The following is a 20,535-nucleotide window of genomic DNA, read 5'->3' on the forward strand; positions in this document are numbered from 1 at the left end:
GAATAATGATCAGAGAGATGCAATGTGGCTGACTTTGACGATGAAGGCAGGGGACAATGAGCCAAGAAATGTAGGCAGCATTCAGAAGTTGGAAAACGTGAAGAAATTATCCGCTACAGCCCTCAGAAAGAAACAAGGCCCTGTGAACACCTTGATTTTAGACTAGTGAGTCTTCTGTCAGATTTCTGGAAGATAATAAATTTGTGTTGTTTTAAGCCACAAAGCTTACAGTAATTTATTACAGCTACAATAAAGAACTAATACCTTTAATAAGACTAAAAAAAATTTCATCATTATGTTATTAGATTACATCTTCAAAAATAGCAATATATACTTTTTCTTTCTTTATTGTATAAGTTTCAGGTTTACAGCTTTATAATTTGACATCTGTGTACACTCCAAAGTGATCACTACCACGAGTCTAGTTACCATCCACCACAGTACCATTGACTCCTTTCACCCATTTCACCCACCCCCCAATCTCCTTTCCCCCTGGTAACCACTAATCTGTTCTCTGTATCTATGAGTTTGTTTTTGTTTTATTTTGTTTTGCTTCTCTTTTCAGATTCCACATATGAGTGAAATCATGTGATATTTGTCTTTCTCTGTCTGACTTATTTTGCTTAGCATAATACCCTCAAGGTCCATCCATGGGATTATCACAAATGGCACAATTTCACTCTTTTTACTGCTCAGAGTATTCCAGTGTGTATAGATATAAAGCACATCTTCTTTATCCATTCATCTATCAATGGACACTTAGGTTCTTTCCACGTCTTTGCTGTTGTAAATAATGCTGCAATGAACATAGGGGTACATACATCTTTTTGAATTAGCGTTTTGGTGTTCTTTGGATAAATACCCAGAAGTGGAATTGCTGAGTCATATGATAATTCTATTTTTAATTTTTTGAGGAACCTCCACACTGTTTTCCACAGTGGCTGAACCAATTTACATTCCCACCAACAATAAGTGAGGGTTCCCTTTCTTGCACATCCTCGCCAGCACTCACTTGTTGTCTTTTTGATGATAGCCATTCTGATTGGTGTGAGGTGATATCTCATTGTGATTTTGATTTCCAATTCCCTGATTATTAGCGATGTTGAGCATCTTTTCATATGGCTGTTGGTCATTTGTACATCTTCTTTGGAAAAATATCTGTTCAGGTCCTCTGCCCATTTTCTAATTGGATTACTTGTTTTTTTGATATTGAGTTGTATGAGTTCTTTATATATTTTGGATATTAACCCCTTAGCATATATACCATTTGCAATTATCTTTTCCCATTCAATAGGTTGCCTTTTCCTTTTGTTGATGGTTTCCTTCGTTATGCAAAAGCTTTTTAGTTTGATGTAGTCCCATTTGTTCATTTTTGCTTTTGTCACCCTTGCCTGAGGAGACAGATCCGAAAAGTTATTGCTGAGATTGATGTCAAAGAGCTTACTGCCTATGTTTTCTTCTAGGAGTTTTATGGTTTCAGGTCTTAACGTTCAAGTCTTTAATTCATTTTGAATTTATTTTTGTATATAGTGTAATATAGTGGTCCAGTTTCATTCTTTTGCCATCCAGTTTTTCCAACACCATTTATTGAAGATATTGTCTTTTCCCCACCATATATTCTTGCCTCCTTTGTCTTAGATTAATTGACCATATAGTCATGGGTTTATTTCTGGGCTCTGTATTCTGTTCCATTGATCTTTATGTCTGTTTTTGTGCCAGTGCCATACTGTTTTGATTATCATAGCTTTGTGGTATAGTTTGAAATTAGGGAGAGTGATACCTCCAGCTTTGTTCTTCTTTCTCAAGATTGCTTTGACTATTTTTTTGTAGTTTTATACAAATTTTAAGATTATTTGTTCTAATTCTGTGAAAAATGCCAATGATATTTTGATAGGGGTTGCATTGAATTGGTAGATTGCTTTAGGTAGTATGGACATTTTAACACTATTAATTCTTCCAATCTGTAAGCACAGTATATCTTTCCATTTATTTGTGTCATCTTCAATTTCTTTTAGCAATGTCTTCTAGTTTTCAGAGTACAGGTCTTCTACCTCCTTGGTTAAACTTATTCCTAGGTATGTTATTCTTTTTGATACAGTTGTAAATGGGATTGTTTTCTTAATTTTTATTTCTGAAAGTTTGTTATTAGTGTATAGAAGTGCAACACATTTCTGTATATTAATTTTGTATCCTGCAACTTTACTAAATTCATTTATTAGTTCTAATAGTTTTTTGGTGGAGTCTTTAGAGTTTTATATATATACTATCACATCCTCCACAAATAGTGACCGTTTTACGTCTTCCTTTTCAATTTAGATGCCTTTTATTTCTTTTTCTTGCCTAATTGCTATGGCTAAAACTTCCAATACTATGTTGAATAAAAGTGGTGAGAGTGGGCATCTTTGTCTTGTTCCTGAGCATGGAGGAAAAGCTTTTGGCTTTTCACCATTGAGTATGTTGTTATCTGTGGGTTTGTCACATATGGCCTTTATTATGTTGAGGTATGTTTCCTCTATGCCCATTTTGTTGGTGTTGTTATCATAAATGGGTGTTGAATTTTGTCAAATGCTTTTTCTATATCTATTGAGATAATCATGTGATTTTTGTCCTTCATTTTGTTAATGTGGTGTATCATGTTGATTCATTTGCAGATGTTGAACCATCCTTGCATCCCTGGAATAAATCCCACATGATTATGGTGTATGATCTTTTTAGTGTATTGTTGGATTCAGTTTGCTAATATTTTGTTGAGGATTTTTGCATCTATGTTCATCAGGGATATTGGCCTGTAATTTTCTTTTTTTTTTTTTGTAGTGTCTTTGTCTGGCTTTGATATCAGGGTAATGCTGGCCTCATAACATGAGTTTGGAAAAGTTCCTTCCTCTTTGATTTTTTTGGAATAATTTGAGAAGGATAGGTATTAACCCTTCTTTAAATGTTGGTAGAATTTACCTGTGAAGCCATCTAGTCCTGGACTTCTGTTTGTTGGGAGTTTTTTGATAACTGATTCAATTTCATTACTAGTAATTGGTCTATTCAGATTTTCAATTTCTTCATGAATCGATCATGAAAGGTTGTAAGTTTCTAGGGATTTATCCATTTCTTCTAGGTTTTCCAATTTATGGGCATATAGTTGTTGACACTATTCTTTTATGATCTTTTGTATTTCTGTGGTATTGATTGGTCATTTCTCCTTTTTTATTTCTGATTTTATTTCTTTGGGCCCTCTCTCTTTTTTTGTTGATAACTCTGACTAAGGTTTATTGATTTTTTTTATCTTTTCAAAGAAACAGCTCTTTGTTTCATTGATTTTTTCAATTTTTTTAAATCTCTATTTCATTTATTTGCACTCTGATCTTTATTATTTTCTTCCTTGTACTAACTTCCATTTCCTTTGCTCTTTTCTTCCTAGTTCCTTTAGCTGTAAAGTTAGATTGTTTATTTGAGATTTTTCTTGTTTCTTGAGCTAGGCCTGTATCCCTATGAACTTCCCTCTTAACTGCTTTTGCTGCATCCCAAAGATTTTAGAACACTGTGTTTCCATTATTCTTTGATTTCTTCAAAGGATAAAAATCTTAAACCTTAAACCTTAAAATCTCTTTTTCGGAGTGCTAAGATTGTTACATTAACTTTTATGTTTTATTTTTTTGTTTGTTTTTACTCACTTTTCATAAAGCCTTCCAATGCAGATTTGTTTTATGTCTCTTGTAACAACACTTAGCTTTTTGTAGCCTTCTCTGATAATCCTGACCTTTTAATAGTTAATTTTTATTTGTTACTTTTATTACGATTCTTGATATATGTGAACTTAACATATTCTATATTATTGCTGACCATTCTTTTCTGTGTTTCTGTGTCTTTTTCTTGCTTTCTCGTGGGTTGAGATAGAATTCTATATTCCACCTTTTTCCTCTGCTGGTTTGGAAATTGGAGATAAAATTTCTGTAACATCTTCAAACATGTCCTGATCTCAAAAGATGACAAGCATCTTAGCATAAATGCCCTACAAATTGAACATCCTATTTCCATCATTAAGCTATTGTCATTTAACATTTTTTATTAATTTTCTTTTAATTATAAATTTTGAAACTATTATCATTTTTGCAGTCAATAATTATTTAAACGACTTTTTTATCATCATTGTTCCTTTTCTTTGGTTTCACTTTTTGTCTAACCTGAATTAAATCACTGGTTCTTTTAGTGAAAGTCTCTAAGTGGTAAACTTTCTAAGTATTGTGTATGCAACTTTGTCTTTATTTTGATAGAATTTTCTTAGCAAGTTTAAAAATTCTAGGTTGACGTTTATTTCTTCTTGGTATAGTAAAGCGATTACTGCATTGTCTTCTGTAATCTATTGTGTGGCTGATGAAAATTATTCTTTTATTGTGACTGCCATTTCTTAGTTAATAGTCTTTCCTTTCTCTCCAAAAGCTCTTCTCCCCACCACTGAGTTATGGAACTTTTAAAGTGAGGGAAAAATTGGGAAATTCCACAATAAGTACCAATATACTTTCACATAGATTCACAATTAAAATTGTATCATCCTTGCTTTATCACATTTCTCTCCATCTATCCACTTCTCTACCCGTTCACGACCCCATTTTAAGATGGAAATATTACAAAGTTGCAGACATCAGTATACACTTCCCCCCAAATACTTCAGCATGCATATCATTAACTGGAGTTCAATATTTGTTTGCAATTCTTTTCTTTTTCTTTTGAGGTAAAATTTACAATGAGATGCAGAAATATTAAGTATATCATTTTATGAGTTCTGATTAAAGCATTCTCTTGTAGAATCCAAATCTTGATAAAGATACAGAACATGACCTTCACCCTGGAAGTTAAGCAAATATCCTCTGAGGAGAGGAGGGAGACTTTATTATCCTGGAATATTTCTAAGGAGAGAGATGTTCTCTGTTTTATACTGATCAGGAAACAAATCTGCCATCTGATCTGAAGGGCTGTGTTAACTCTAGCTTCCAAGGCTATTTGCTATTCAGACATCCTTGAAAAGATACTCTGAGCCATGTGGAAATGCCATGGAGAATCACCTCCCAACAAATTCATATCACATAGCAGATTCTGTCAACTCTCCCCATGAAGAAACCACTCCACCAGCCACTCTGATTAACGATTGGGGGCGGGGACCAAATCCATTCAATTTGTGTCCTGCAGCATTTAACAAATTTCATAAACCATAAATGTTTTAGGTCTCTAGTGACCACCCCTGCTGTGCAAGATACCATGTTTGCATGAGGAAGGCAAGTGAATGCCTGACATTCACACAAGAAGTACCATCCCAAGGGCACACATGCTGAAAGGGAAGCATTTACAATTGTTGAGGTCCCTAAGGGACCTTTCATCCAGAAGAGTCAGATATAAGAAGGGCAAATGCATTTCCGTAAACTATAATCAAATTTAAATCTGAATCTCCTAGGCACTCCGAGAGCTGTGCGCTCCAAGCTAGTTGGGGAAAGAACCGTCATTACTAGCAATAGTCAAAACAGAATCCTGAATTTTCAGAATTGGTTTATATAACACAATTAATGTCCCATCGCTTTTGTCCTGATCATGATTCAGGAAGGAGCTGATTCCTTTGTGGGAACAGCTGCCTTCAATGACCGAAGTGCAGTACAGAAGTGTGTGGACAGGAAGAAATGAGGACAGAGAGTCAGACAATCAGTGCATTGGGTGTATCTCTTGATAAAGGGCACACCATTGTCAGACTGCAAATGGTCCAGCCAGCCATGCAATTTGCAGGTTGTTCTAGAGCTTCCTGAGCTCCTCTTTCAGCTATGGAGAAAGCTGGTGTGAGGGAAAGATGAAGCAAAGTGGAAAACACAAACGGAAGGCAGACACCGTCTCCATTACGTGTACCCCATCATTATCCTCTCTCTGCTCATTCAGTCAGGGCTCAAATAGGGAGATACAAGTACGGTCTCTCACTTTGTCTCCAGCTACCTAACTGCAATGAAACAGTATAGCTGGAGAGCTCCGTTCAGAACATGACAGAAGCTGTATGTTTCATTGTCGTGTAAGATCTGTGAGGCTGACTAGATTGGGAGTTAAGACAGTTTTATTGATGCCTGGTTTCTCTGTTAAAGTGAGATTTGAAGGGTGAGATAGAAGTAGACATTCTGTAGTTATGTATCAAAAATACCACTGGAAGAAAGACTTTGAAATTCTAGATATTTGTGGAATAGTTTCTTAAGTGCCCCTATGTCTTTATAGCAACACCCTCCACAGGGGAGGAGGGGTGCATGTACAATTGCAGAATGAGACAGAATGAAGAAATCTTCTCTTTCAGGGTTAAGAATGGACATAGATGAAAGTGTGGATTTTCACTCTGAAATACTTCCTGTGACCTGTGGTCCAGTGAAGGGGATGTTACATAAGAGAAAATTGAAACGAGGTAGGTTTCAAGGTCTACTTTAATTTGCAACTCCTATCTGAAGGAATCACAAGAAGTGATGGAATTACCCATGTGAATTACACATCATTCAAGGAATTGGAGCCCCAGTTTGGCTTGAGAGAAGGAGCAAGGGAATCCTAAGATGGTATTTTCTCACTTTAAGAAATTGTACATGTTAAGTGCTCACTCCCACATGGAAGTGTCCATAGGGATGCCCAAACAACCAAAGAGAAGGGCAAGAACTTCAATCTACAGATGGAAAATATTGCATATTTTACTTTGAATCAGAAACAAAAGAGAAGAGGCCCTCAGACTCCACCTGCATATCCTCTTTCCCTCCTGGACTGTCATCTCCAGACCAGAGTGTTGATGTAGTGAGAAGAGCACAGAATTTAGAATCAGAAAACCCAAGTCTCAGCCTCAGTTATGCCAAGAGTGACAGATTCATCTGAGAAAAGAATGGGCCCTTTCTGAGCCTAAAATTTCTCATCTAAAAAAGAGACAATAATTAAAAACTTGCCTCATGATGTGACTGTGAGACTTCATTTACAAAATGAATGTAAAATATTTTGTGATTTCTAAATTATAAAGCTTTGCAATAATTGTCTATTATAATGGACTTCATATCAGACCTTTCTTAATATGGGTGTGTGGACACCAATTAATAAAATGTTTACACCGTGATTTATTTAAACAGCTTTACTGAGATATCACTCACATATCATACAATTCACCACTTAGGGTGTACAATTCAATGTTGGGTGTGTTTTGGGTTTTTTTATATGTTCGCAAGATTATCACAACCATCATCAAAATCTAATTTTAGAACATTTTTATCCCCCACTAAAGGAAACTCCATGTCTCTTAGCAGTCAATGCCCATTCCCACCTTATCCCACCACCCATCCCTAAGCAACCACTAATCTATTTTCTTCTCTATAAATTGGTATTATCAAGGCATCTCATATCAATCAACTCATATAAATATGTCTTTTTGTGACCAGATCTTTCACTTAGCATGATGTTTTCAAGGCTCATCCATATAGTAGCATGTATTATACTTCATTCTTTTTTTATTGCCAAATAATTTAATATTCCATAGTATAGATATACCATATTTTGTTTATCCATTCATCAATGTGAGTTTTTCCCACTCATTGGCTATTACAAATAATACTGTTTTGAACATTCGTGTACAAGTTTTTGTGTGAACATACGTTTTCAATTCTCTTGGGTACATACCCTGGAGTGAAAATGCTGGGATATATGGTAATTCTATGTGTAACTTACTGATGAAAAAGCAAACTATTTTCCACAGTGGCTGCACCAGTTTATATTCCCACCAGCAATGTATGAGGGCTCCAGTTTCTCTACATCCTTACCAACACTTATTATTGTCTGTCTTTTTTATTATGGTCATCCTAGTGGATGTGAAGTAGTATCTCATTGTGGTTTTGATTTGCATTTCTCTAATAACAAATGATGTTAAGCGTGTGACTGTCTTTTATACATAACTTAAATTTTCCATTGAATAATATTTCACAATTATTTTAATGTCAGCTATCCATGATTTCAGGGATGGGAAAATCTCTGCTCAATAATGCCATTAAACTGTATAAGAATTGTTGTAATAGAGGGCATAGATGTTGCTGTGATACTATTCTGAGCCACAAGACACCCACCTGAGATCTAAAGTCCAATTTGAAGTTCTGTCTCCACATTGCCCCCAGGGCATTCTGGAGACTCTGGCCTGTTCTCTATCCCCAGAAAATTGAAATCTTCTAACCCTTCAGAAACACTTGCTTTTCCTTTTGTAGATGATTTTGCGATACTTTTAAAAGGTTTGTTTTGATGATAATTATCACTTTTTGTCGCACAAAAGTCAAAGAAATGTTGCCACAAAGCAGGAAATATCCTTTGAGGAGACTACAGGTTGGGTTTGGGGATTCTGAAGTCTGAGAGGGGAGGCCAGACTCTCCTACTATTGATCTTGAGCCCAAATTGCGTGTCTCCAGAGCCAGTGTCGTGGGAGGCCACCGTCAGAACTCTGAGGACAAAGAGAGCTCAAGATCAACTTACCATGATTTTACAGGAACCTCGGTGAAGTGTATACAGTGTGATGGTGGAAACTGGATCACTCTCAAGGAATTTGAAGTCAGTGGAGGCCACGAAAAATCAAATAACTGGAAGCTGAGTGTGCGCTGTGGTGGGAAAACCCTACATCAGCTGATTGAGGTATTCCATGGACAGGGGGACAGAGATGTGACTTTCTTTGTTGCATCCTAAGAATAAGGTCACTATTTGCTCAACAAATATTTGTTGAGTTATAGCTGAAGCCCTGATACACCAGACTTTATCCTGTCACCCGGGGAGAGGTGCCCCACATTCATAACCTCAGTTCAACGCAGCACATCAATGTCATAAAAGGGGCTCAGTCAGGGTAGATGCATGAACTTGGAGAAGGGAAAGGTCATTCTGATTAAGGTGACTGCAGACAACTTTATGCAGTGAAAGAAGACAGTGTACAGTCACACAAGAGGGAAAAATACTCTCCAGAGAAAGAATAGCATGAAAACCAAGACCACGACTAAAGTAGGTCTGTGGTTGAGGTAGATGGATTGTGTGTGATAACGTATAATTCATCAACTGGGGTTGTTTGTGGAGGAATTTAATGCCAAGCTAAGGAGTTGAAACTTGTAACATAGACAATGAAGAATCAGGGCAGTTTCCGAGGTGCGAAATGACATATTTAAAACAGTATCTTAGACAGCCATGGGGCCTTGAAATGACTTCAATGTCTTTCAGCCCAACAAAGCTATACTTAACCTACAATGCTCAGCTCAAATGTCACCCTCTCTGAATATTCTCTGACTAATCTGGCTCATGGACTCCCTGAACCCACTACTAAAGTCCTTCTTACACCGTTTTATACTTATCTTTCCATGCATTCTCTTTTTCTCTCTAGACTCCTGCAGGGTCTATGTGTGCTCAACATTGTCCAGAGTGTCTGACATCCAGTAGGCACGGGATAAGTGTGTGTTGAGTGAATGGTTGTTGTGTAAGGACTCAAGCTGGGTTGGCATTTGTGGGAATGGATAGGAGGTGAGAGGTGGCTAAGGAATCGTGAAGAGAAACCTCTTAAAACTTTGGAAAAAGCACAAGAGAGGGAGGAAGATGTTCTAAATATGATTTTCCAGCTATCATTAATTGAAGTCTAGAAGAAGTACAGGTGAGGCAAGGAAGATTGTTTCTCGTTTATTCACTTTGGCTTTGAGCCGATAGTGGGACATCCAGGTAGATATATTTGGGAGGAGGTTGGAAATACCAGACTCACAAAACAGAAACACAAGCTAACCATATACTTGGATCTTTTTACCTTTCAGGAAGGGTCTCTGTCTAAACCTCCAAGAGTGTATGGCAGGAAAAAAAAGGTGATTATTATATAACATTTTACAAGTTCTCATCATGTGACTGGTTTTATGTGTATAGCATGTTATTTTATGGTTTCTCAATTGGGTGATTATAATTAAGCTTCCTCCTCTCCTCTTCCCTGCCTTTTTCTTCGCTTGTGTCTTCAGAGTTGCTACTTTGAACATTATGTTGTGTATAAGGCAATGTCATCTTTGAATGGTAATCCATTTGAGATGGAGATGACATGAAGTCATCAAAATAGAACTCCTGGATGTGCTTTAGCTATAGATGAAGATGTTGTAAGGATGTCAAAGTTGGAAAAGCAAATATGATTATTGAATACATAAAAACATTTCATAATAAGGTGACAGAGTCATCTTCAACTTAAACCCAGATTTTTTTCATGTTAATATTAATATTAACATGAAAATATTAACATGAAATTATTAACATGTTAATATTTTCTAACTTTATTGAAATATGATGCAACAAAAGTTTGTGCATAGTCATTCAGATGACCTTGGTCTAGCGGGTAATCTATTTGGGGACATTAATGAAACCATATATAGTCATGTGTTGCTTAACGACAGGGATATGTTCTGAGAAATGCAACATTAGGCAATTTCATCACTGTGTGAGTATCATAGAGTGTACTGTAGGGGGGTAAAATTTGCCACCCCAACATGTGTCCCTTTAAGATGAGGATTATTTCAAGCTAGTTATTTTTAAGAAATAAAAGACTCAGAAAATTTTTCTTGTTACCTGCCCCTTAATTGCCTAAAAGCATTCCGATTAAATAAATCTGTCTCAGGAAGCAAGCTATTACTTTAGCGTAACATGAACTAGGTGGTAGACAGGGAGGAACCTAGAAAAGCCTGTTTATTGGGGTCCCCTCTGTGTTCTTCTGTTTCTGTGTGGCCAAACACCTGTTTTCCAAATGTTTGCTCCTTTTCACCCTCCTGTGAATTACCTTTCTTCCCTTTGAAGTCCCTGACTATCCTCACCCCAAACATCTTTTGTCTTGAGTTAAAGATGGCATTTAAGGTGAGGGCTTTGGCCATTTTGGTGAGTTATTCAGTTTTCCTGGGTTTCTTTCATGTTTACATATCATTAAACTTTTGTTTGTTTTCTTTTGCTAATCTGTCTCATGTCAATTTAATTCTAAGATCAACCAGAAGAACTTAGAAGGGTACAGAAAAATTTCTTTCTCCCCTGCAGTACTTACACAAACCTAGACGGTATAGCCTACTGCGTGACTAGACTATATGCTACTAATCTTATGAATCCACCTTTGTATATGCAGTCTATCGGGCTAAAACGTTGTTATGCAGCACATAACTGTATCATTTCATGAGATAGGCAACTAAAATCATTTTTTTCCTGATCCTTTGCATCCCTTTCCACCTTTCGATAAAATACACAGACAGGATTTGTCTCAAATAGAAAGTATTTGCCCTTCATGAGGATGGTGCTGTTGAGGAGGAAGCTCTTGGGTGATCAATGTATATTATAGAAGGGGCTGACTTGGAAAATTGTTTACTTTGATGTCACTTCTTTGGATGCCCTTGGGCTCCATCAGAGGGGTTGTAAAGACGTCCCTTCTATCTGAGAAAGTGATTTCTCCCTCTATGGAAGAAGGTTATGGAGGCAACAAACAAATAAGTTAAGTACAGTGTAGATTCAGGACAAGGGGATGGTTTTTTCCAAGATTGGGTATGAATTAGAACCCAAGAAGGAAGGGAAGTTGAGAAATGCCATTCTTATACACTTAGGTATAAATGGCCGTCTAAGACATGCACAGACTTCTAAGATAGGTCATACATAACTGGCCACTGGGACTTCATCTTCCACTGGGAATGTGAGGTCCAGGCCTTTACATTATCTGATGTTCTGAATGGTTTGAACTATCAGTCCTTGGGACATTTCATCCCCTGGATTTACTGAAGAAAAATTACTGTTTGACCTATTCGGTAACTACTTTAAAAAACAATGTCTCTACTGTTCCTCAGAAGTCAAGAGTTACTCAGTCTAGATTATCTAAAAGAGCTAGCAACTTCCGATCAACAGGTTCTAACCTTATCCACGGGTGCAACACTTGCAGCAACAAGGTGCAATTGCCCCTAAATTTTGTGTCTCTTTGATCAAGAACAGAAGATCCCCAAAGTGACAGATCTCAGGATCTGTTACCACTTCCGTAGGTCCTCTATGCCTCTCAGAACCTCTCTTGTTGATGGAGCTCCTTTGTTCCTGGAAACTTCAGTGTCACTCTTGGCACCACATCACAGCTTCCTGTCTCCTGACAAGGGTCACTTATACTTTCTGGTGACAGCTGCTGTGTTGTAAAATAATCTGATATACTCATCCAGAACAATCATTTATTGTATGTTAGTATTTGTTTAAGAGATAGCAAGTAATCTCTTTTCCTAAGTGAAACAATACTCATTTATTCAGCATATAATTATTGAATGCATACTAAATGACCAATGACCATTAGAGAAGATTGAAACAATATCCCCGACCTCAAGCATTATTTCAACTTCACTCTCTAACATGGAAGAATAACTAATGGAGTGGGGTGGGGATTCTAGGCCGCACAGAGTGGCAGGCAGTGACATGGCCACCTCTCAGGTCATTTTCCAGTGGATCACTCTGTCCTGGGCTGTAGATAAAAGCTAAGGTTGCCTGATCCCAGAAGTGAAGGAGGCCAAGTCATTCTACTGAATGTGTAAAAGCAATGTAAGTCCAGTGGGCAGTAGTCAGTTACCTCTGAAAAGTCAGCCAGCTGACATCTTGGGATTTGGATGGTGGGGAGAGGAGAGTGATCTTCTGGGAGAAGAGCTGAAGCACTGGGGAACTCAGATGCCTTTTGTCTTCAGGACTATGTCCTAGAAGAGCTGCAGAAGGCAGTGAAGTTCTTCTCTGGGATTTGCATGAATTCCACGACCCTGGGCCCTGTGGTCCTTTATTTGGGATGGATGTAGACACAGGATTACATCACATAACCCATGGCCAAGAGTCCATGGGGAGGAGAGGGCAACCATTCCAGCAAGAGTACCCTCACTCCTGTTAGTAATCTTTCTTGGGACAGATATTACAGGCCCATTCAACATTGACTTATAATATCCTCATGCATTAATAATGAGCCTTTGCTGAGGCTAAATCTCAACTTGGGCTACACACTGGAATCATATGAAGACCTTAGAAAAGTAGCATTTGTTGGATTCCACCCTAGAGGAAATTCTGACTTAATCAGTCTGAGCTATGACTTAAACATGAGGATTGTTTAAAAGTCCCCAGATGATTCTGACACACAAAATTACTCATTCTATGACTTAAGAAGAATACCAATGGCTGTGCCTGACCCAGACCAATTGATTCAGAATCTCTGGCACGGGGACCAGGACATTAGTGTTTTACATACTCTCCCCTGAAGATTCAATTGTGCAGCTGGGCTAAAAAGCAAAGAGCCAAGGGGCCAGCCCCGTGGCTGAGTGGTTACAGTTCTGGGCAATCCACTTCAGTGGCCCGGGATTGTGGGTTCAGATCCTGGGCGTGGACCTGCTGCCCTCACCAGCCACCCTGTGGAGGCATCCCACATACAAAATAGAAGAAGACTGGCACAGATGTTAGCCCAGATCTTCCTCAGGCTAATCTTCCTCCAGCAAAAAAAAAAAAGAGGAAGATTGCCAATGGACGTTGGCTCAGGGCAAATCTTCCTCACACACACAAACAAATTTTAAATGAAAACAAAGAGCCAAAAAATGAAGAGCCTAGTCTTGTTAAAAAGGCCATTCGAGGCACTCTCAGTTTTACCAACTGTCAAGGCAGCACATAATATTGAGCTTAATTTTAGTCCTTACATCACATTTTCCTTGCATGACAAGAGACTCAGTCACAGACCAGTTCTTTGTCAGGAACACACATATATTTGTACACAATACAATGCATCTGTATTGGTCTCTTTATATTTGCTCTATTAATTCTGTTGGTTTGAACACAATTAGGAGTTACTCCACAAGATTTGGATCAAAATACTGTCAAATTTTATCTTCTCTCAATGAAATTAAACCTGGTTAAAGGCCTCACTTATTGAGACTCATGAGAAATCCAGTATCAGCTGATTAGGGCAGCACTTCCCCATTCTTTTTATAGAACGAAGCAATTATCACACTCCCTGGCCATTCAGAGATGGCACCTCCACATCTTATAGGCCAAGCTAAGTCATGGGGCATGTTCTTCCAAGCTCCCAGAGCCAAAGAGGTCCATCCTCCCTGACACCCACCTGCTCATCTGTACCTCTGGGTCTTTTCAACCCAAAGGCACTATCAGAGGCCCAGGAGCCCTCCAGGCACAGAATCCACAGTCTAGGAACTCCTACTACGCCCTTCAACTCTCGGGAAGCCTACAGCCAAGAGAACAGGATGCAGTGCGTTCTTAGAAGTTTATCCCATCTTTTTAAATTCTCAACATATCATCCTTCCATGAGTCAATTTAGTCATTGTGGTGTAGACAAATGGATTTAGCACTTTATACTAGGAACTTGTTTTATCTGCAAGGTAATAAAATTATTCAGATTCCTATAAAATCATCCTCTTGTTTTGTCATTAGTCTTTCTGTGTTAGGATCTCTGATTTTATAGGGAAAAGTTTTCTGGTCTGACACACAGGTCCCTCCTCCTGAACTTCACTGCAGACCGTGATTTCTTCTTCTGAAATCTCCACTCCATCCTGTTCCTTCATAGCTCAGGGAGGAACATATAAGTGTCCATGCAGTTCACACAACGGCAATGACTTCTAGATTCCCAGAGTGCTGGCCTTCTGGAGTCTCACAAAGGATCAGACATTGTTTTGTCTTCTAGCTGGGAAACACAGAGAAATGTAAGGTGTGCTTGGATGAAGGAAAGCTGTGCTGCTGCCGTGTTTGTTTGAAATTCTTTCATGACGACTGTCATATCCCACCTATGGAAACTGAAAGGTTTGTAAGATGTAGCCCTCCCTCCTTCCTTATTAGGGACCCTTCTTCCTGCCATGCATACTCCCCCTGCAGTGTTCCTACTTGTGTCTGGGTGGGGAAAGAGCAGGGCCATAGGTACGGGTCCAGCGGTGTGATCCAGAGAGCTGTTTCAAGATGCCGGCAGCAGGAGGGTCATGTTCTTTGCTCTCCTCAGGGATGCTCAGGTTGGTGACTGGATCCTTTGCCTACATACCACTACTGTACTTTCCTAGAGGTTTTCCCGCACGGACTCCTATTCACAGGGATGGAAATGCCAGTTGTTTGTGTTCTGTGCTTATTCTGAAAAGGCAGGAAACCTGGCCAGGTTCCCTCATTTTGCCACATTCCCAACGAGTTGATGGAGACCCAAGGCCCCCAAGGGTTAAGGCCCAGTTTCTGAAACTCAGGCCTGGCAGGCAGGGGTCCTTGTGCTCCCAGCAGCTCAGACAAGGAAAGGAGAGCCCACCACCCACCCTGACACCACCCTCCACCCACTGACTCCCTGTTAATCCCTCGATGAGAGGAGGGTCATTGGCTCAGACCCCATGTGAGGGGCTTTGGGACTCTGGGAGGTGTGCCCTTGGTCCCCAGCTGTGTCCATCCACCATTCCTCAAAGGAGGACAGTGGCAGCTGTAGGAATGGTGGCTGTTTCCAGGGGCCTTGTCCTTGCTCACTTACGCCCGACCTCCCAGGTGCCTGTGGACTTGCACCTTCTGCAGGATGAAGGAGACTTCAGGAAGCCAGCACTGTCACAGGGAATCAGAGGTCCTGGCAAGGCGGATGGGGCCTAAGGAGCAATTGGTGAGTAAGATTCAAACTCTAAACCTTCTCCTTTCCGCACACATGTGAGAAGTCAAACAGACAAAGGGCGAGGGGAAGGGTGCCCACAGGGAGCCTGTTCTTTGGAGCCATGCCTCAACCACACTGAAATCACACCAGAACTTGTTTACAGAAAAAATAACTCAGCTATTACATGTCTGTTTCCAAAGGGCATACATGTTTGTGGAAACTTCCGGAAGACTGGTGTCGTCATGCCTTTCTGCCTGGGCATGCATATGGGCTCATTCTCTCTAAGCTGCTTTTCATTTACAGCCGCCTTCTTTTGCAGAAATGTGAGTTCCTCCTCTTGAAGGTCTATTGCCATGTAGAGAGTTCCTTTTTCGCAGAGAGGACAAATAAATATGATGTAAGTAAACATCACAAACCATGATTGCAGGCTGCCATGATGATACCTGACGTTGAAATGGGATCTTGTGGGATTTGTGATCTGAATCTCATGGGAAATCATTGGAATGAGGACACAAGCTGCCGTTATCTTTACAATAAATCCTGAAATATCAATGTGCTTCTGCTGAAATTTATGGGAATCCACAGAAGGCAGACCTTGAACTATGTCAGTAACTCTCCCTTTGATATTTTTTTCAAAAGCTAAAGGAACTCACGTGCTTGGACAAAATCAAGAAGAGGCTAAATGAGCAGAGTTACCGCCAAATGGAAGGGTTTGTGCAGGACATGCGCCTCATCTTTCAGAACTACAAGGCATCTTACAAGGTAAATGGCTCTCCCTGCTTCCATTTCATTTTCTTTCCACTGAGTTGCTCTGCCCTCATTTTCAGATGCGGGGAAATTTTACAGTTTCTCTTATCCTATGACAAGCCTGCCCAAGCAAGGGCTCTGGAAGTGAATGACTTTTTCCATTCAGGACTTAAGCCTGCCGTGGCAGAGTAACTGAGTCAGAACGTATCCCTGAAACCAGAACCCCAGGCCCCTGAGAGCTCATTCTTCTCTGCAAAGGCAACAAGTGCCCACAGAGAACAGTCAAGTCCCGCCTGCTCCAAACCTGAGAAGAGAATTGCATGTAAAAGTCATATTGTGCTTCTTATCTCTCCCCTAATATGTTCACTTAAACTTCTCAGAAATCCCAAACTCCAGATTCCTTTGCATGCAAATGGACCCTATAGTTAACAGCGATCAGCCCGGGGGAATAGAAGTGACCATGGGAAACGAAGACCACTGATTGTACTCAGACACTTCTGTACTATTTGAATTGTTACAAAGAACATAGATTACTTTACTAATTCTCACTAAAATAAATAACCCAACCATTAAGTTAGAGTCCTCAAGTATGGTAATGATTTCCCATTTCTGTCCAATAGAAAGAAATAACCATGCTCTTAGGAAAGAGAAGTTACTCTCAGCTGCGTGAGTTTTTAAGCTTACCTGGTTAATGTAGCTTAGGGTGTTTCAGACAAGATCATTCTCAATTGTAAAGTATCTAACACTGATAAGGAGGTTCATTATTTTTGTCTTTTTTTTTCTTTTTCTTTGTATGACTTTGGCCTAATGGAGGACGAATTTGAGAAGAATTTCAAGGAAGTGTTTGCTATTCGGGAAACAAATGAGAACAGTTCACTGGTGTAGTGGATGCTGATGGTACCTTGGAAAGCCCCCTTGTGGGCAGGCTTCTCATCCCCTAGCTGCTGTGACGGTTGCCTGTGGATGCCACCCCTCCCCAGAATATTGCCTTCTGCCAAATGAAATGGATCCAGCTTCATCTACACATTACTCCTCCTTTGCCTGGAGCCAGCCCCAGCCCCAAGGTGGAACCAACCTATTACACCAATGTGGTGTAATTCATGCTCCTGTGCTCCCCCATGGGATCAGGCTGGAGCTAGTCTCCAGCTGTGACCGCATCCTTGCTTAGCTTTTCCCATCACACTGTCTTGCTTCCTCTACTTCTCCTGAGAGAACTCTCATAATAAATCACTTACTTAAGAGACTTTATCTCAGACTCTGCTCTAGGGAACCCAACTTAAGATAATGGACCTAGCAAACAGGCCCTAAGGATGGGGTTCTGCAGTTGGATCACTGTCTAGCAGATGGTGACAGGTGGAATACCAATATCCCCGGGGTACTATAACGGCGCAGTTGCCAAACTTTCACCTATAGTAAACTGGATGAGATAAAGAGGAAGAGATATACTAGCTGGTACAATTGTCTGACATTTACAAAGGGAAAAATCGTAAGCATAAGATCTGTGGATTTGGGTGGGTATTGCTAAGTGCCACTAATGTGTTAAAAAGAGTAAATGATGGGCTTAAATCTATGAATCACCACCTAAAGCAAAGAGACCCTCATACTTGCAGCTGGAAGGCAGACAGTAAGAAAGGCCCAACACCAACCCTAATTATAAGAATGGCACAATTTCAGAGAAGTCTGAATTCTAAGCACAGAATGGTCATTTGTACCAAAGTCAGGGCCCTGATAGAGAAGGAGGGAAGCCCTGAAACTCAGAATGGGTCTTTCTAGGCAGATGCACATGAGAACTCTGAACTCCAGATCCTCCTGCGCCCACTGGGCCTGTAGAAGAGAACTCCTACCTCTTGTTGGGAGACAGACCCCCTACCCTCCCAAATATCTTGCTTGAATGAAACCTATGCAAAGTTCTCTCAGCGTGACCCAACTGGGCAAGTCCTGGGTTGTCCCCCTAGCTGAGCAAAGGGTTTACTCCAATGAAACTGCAGAACTGGCTGGCAGGTACCAGCAGGAGCCAGGAGATTGTGTCTAGGAGTGATTCTGGATGAAGTAAGGTGGAATATGAAACTGGAAAAGAGAGAATTGTCAATACAGGTGCACTCCCCTGTGCCACAGTGTTTAATTAGCCTGGCAAAGGCCAAAGGTGGTGACTCTAATATGCTCCTGGGTGGCTCTTAGAGGCTTGATATAAGCCACAGTACACACTAGATGAAGTGGAAGTAGAGATACCAGATGTGCCAGAGCAGACTATGGAGAAGGGGGATGTGAAGGCCTAGGGAAATTTGCATGGCTCTACTCTCCACAACTGGGAAACACATCCATCAGGTGAGTGTGTTCCTCAGGAAGCCTCAGAGACGCTAACTTAACAAGGTGATAAGGAACACACGGCTGAGGGCGCACCAGCATCCTTCAGATGCTCATCGAGGACTGTCCTCTGTAAGTCAGAATAACGTAGGAATGTTTTACAGAACTGGATTCCCTAGTAGCAATGGAAAAATAAGATTCCAGAGTAACAGAAGCCAGGTGGCAGCATTTAACTGTCAGAGCAAGAAAAAATAATTTCTGTAATGGGCAGCAAGGTTAGAATGACAGCCAGGGGTACCTGGCCTATAGATGTGTATGGAGATTGCTAATAGGACACAGTGTTCTTACAGGCAAGACAGATGGGCAGCCAATAGGAATATTGTTTCATATATATCATCAAAAGAGATTAAAAATAGATGAGTAGAGGGCTGAGATCAACTACCTCAATAAAAAGTGAAGATCCTTAGCTCCGTATCCAGAATGGAGCCAATTCTGAGACCTAGAACCTGCTGATCGAAATGAGGGCAGGACTCATAAGAAAGAACGTTGCAAATGTACATAGTGATTCCCTCAGTTCTTCACCAAAAGCACCTATGGCCATTTATCCATAGTAACCATATGTCAGAGAAAGGAAAACACACAGATCTCTTAAGGGTTGTTGATACAGCATCGAAGCTGATGCTAATACCTGGAGACCCAAAGCACCATCACGGCCCCTGTTAGAGTAGAGTGTATGGAGGTCAGGTAATGTCCACCGAACAGTGAGTCCACTCTATCCACAAAGCCAGCCAGCAGTCATTTCCCCAGTTCCGGAATGTATAATCAGGACACACATAGCCTGTTGGCCAACCCGGTTCTTTAACCTAATGTTCCTTAATCTATGAAATAACAATGACTGTCTTAGGAAAAGCCAAGTGAAAAGCCCTAAAACTGAAGTTTCCCATGGTGAAAATAGTAAGGTGAAAGCAATATCGTATTCCTGGGGAGTGAGGGAAAACAAAGATTAGTGCCACTTGCAAAGATTTAAGAATGCAGGGGTTGTAATTCCTATTACATCTCCATTTGATTCAGCAGTCTGGCTTCTGCAGAAGCTAGGTGGTTCATGGCTACTAGATGGCTACTAGAAACTTAAGCAAAGGTAGGACTTACAGCAACCAGCACTTAGATCTTGGTGGACCACATTCTTGCTTGTAGTGGTGCCTAAGCAGAGATTCCAGCTAATGGCTCTGCCTTTATGCAGAGCTGAGCCAGTAGTCCAATCTGGCCAGAGAGCTTTGTTTTCAGTTCTGCCTCATTTGGTTTCCCATTTGTGCCATACCAGCCATGGAACCCATTCTATTGCCCCACCCAGGCGGAAAGATAATGTGCAGCCCTGCCCAACTGCTGAGTGTAGCTTCCAGTCCTGGCCATAGCCTGGCCAGAGAACCCAGGCAGCCACAGAGATGAGCTTATGGTACAGCTTAGCCACAGAACATAGCCTATAGCCCCGTTCAGCAGCAGAGCCCAGCTTGCCCAATTGCTGAACACAGCCTGTGGCCTCACCTTTGCAAGGAGCACAGCCAATGAGTCCACCTAATCATGGAGCATACCTTGCAGCCCCAATGATGGAGCCTGGACAGTGACTCTGCCTAACTGTGGAGCACAGTCTCTTACCCCTCCCCCAACTGCAGGATACAGCTGGATGCCCCTTCCAACCAGAAAGTCTGACCAACAACCATACCCAACAGCAGAGCACATCCAAAAGCCTAAATGATTGTGAAGTCAAGCCTGTAGCCCCACCAACTTCAGGGAACAGCCTGAGGTCCCACCTGATCACAGAGCACAGTCTAAGGCCCTGTGTGATCGTGAAGCCCTGCCTTGAGCTCCTCCTAAACATG

The 20,535-nt window shown here is 40.5% G+C and overlaps 1 protein-coding gene across 2 annotated transcripts in view; it reads left to right on the forward strand.

Annotated features, from left to right (window-relative positions):
• Positions 1 to 17,602, forward strand: part of LOC131399107 (nuclear body protein SP140-like protein) — a 61,482-nt gene extending 43,880 nt beyond the window's left edge. For both annotated transcript variants that reach the window (XM_058533176.1, XM_058533177.1), the window contains exons 10-17: positions 6,311 to 6,415; positions 8,507 to 8,649; positions 9,798 to 9,845; positions 14,684 to 14,799; positions 15,511 to 15,619; positions 15,927 to 16,004; positions 16,253 to 16,369; positions 17,168 to 17,602. In XM_058533176.1, the coding sequence (XP_058389159.1) occupies positions 6,311 to 6,415; positions 8,507 to 8,649; positions 9,798 to 9,845; positions 14,684 to 14,799; positions 15,511 to 15,619; positions 15,927 to 16,004; positions 16,253 to 16,369; positions 17,168 to 17,239 (788 nt within the window). In that variant the 3' untranslated portion in view covers positions 17,240 to 17,602. The remainder of the gene's footprint in view (positions 1 to 6,310; positions 6,416 to 8,506; positions 8,650 to 9,797; positions 9,846 to 14,683; positions 14,800 to 15,510; positions 15,620 to 15,926; positions 16,005 to 16,252; positions 16,370 to 17,167) is intronic.
• Positions 17,603 to 20,535: the final 2,933 nt, after the last annotated feature.

Source organism: Diceros bicornis, chromosome 37 (genome assembly GCF_020826845.1).
Source record: "Diceros bicornis minor isolate mBicDic1 chromosome 37, mDicBic1.mat.cur, whole genome shotgun sequence".
Lineage (NCBI taxonomy): Eukaryota > Metazoa > Chordata > Mammalia > Perissodactyla > Rhinocerotidae > Diceros > Diceros bicornis.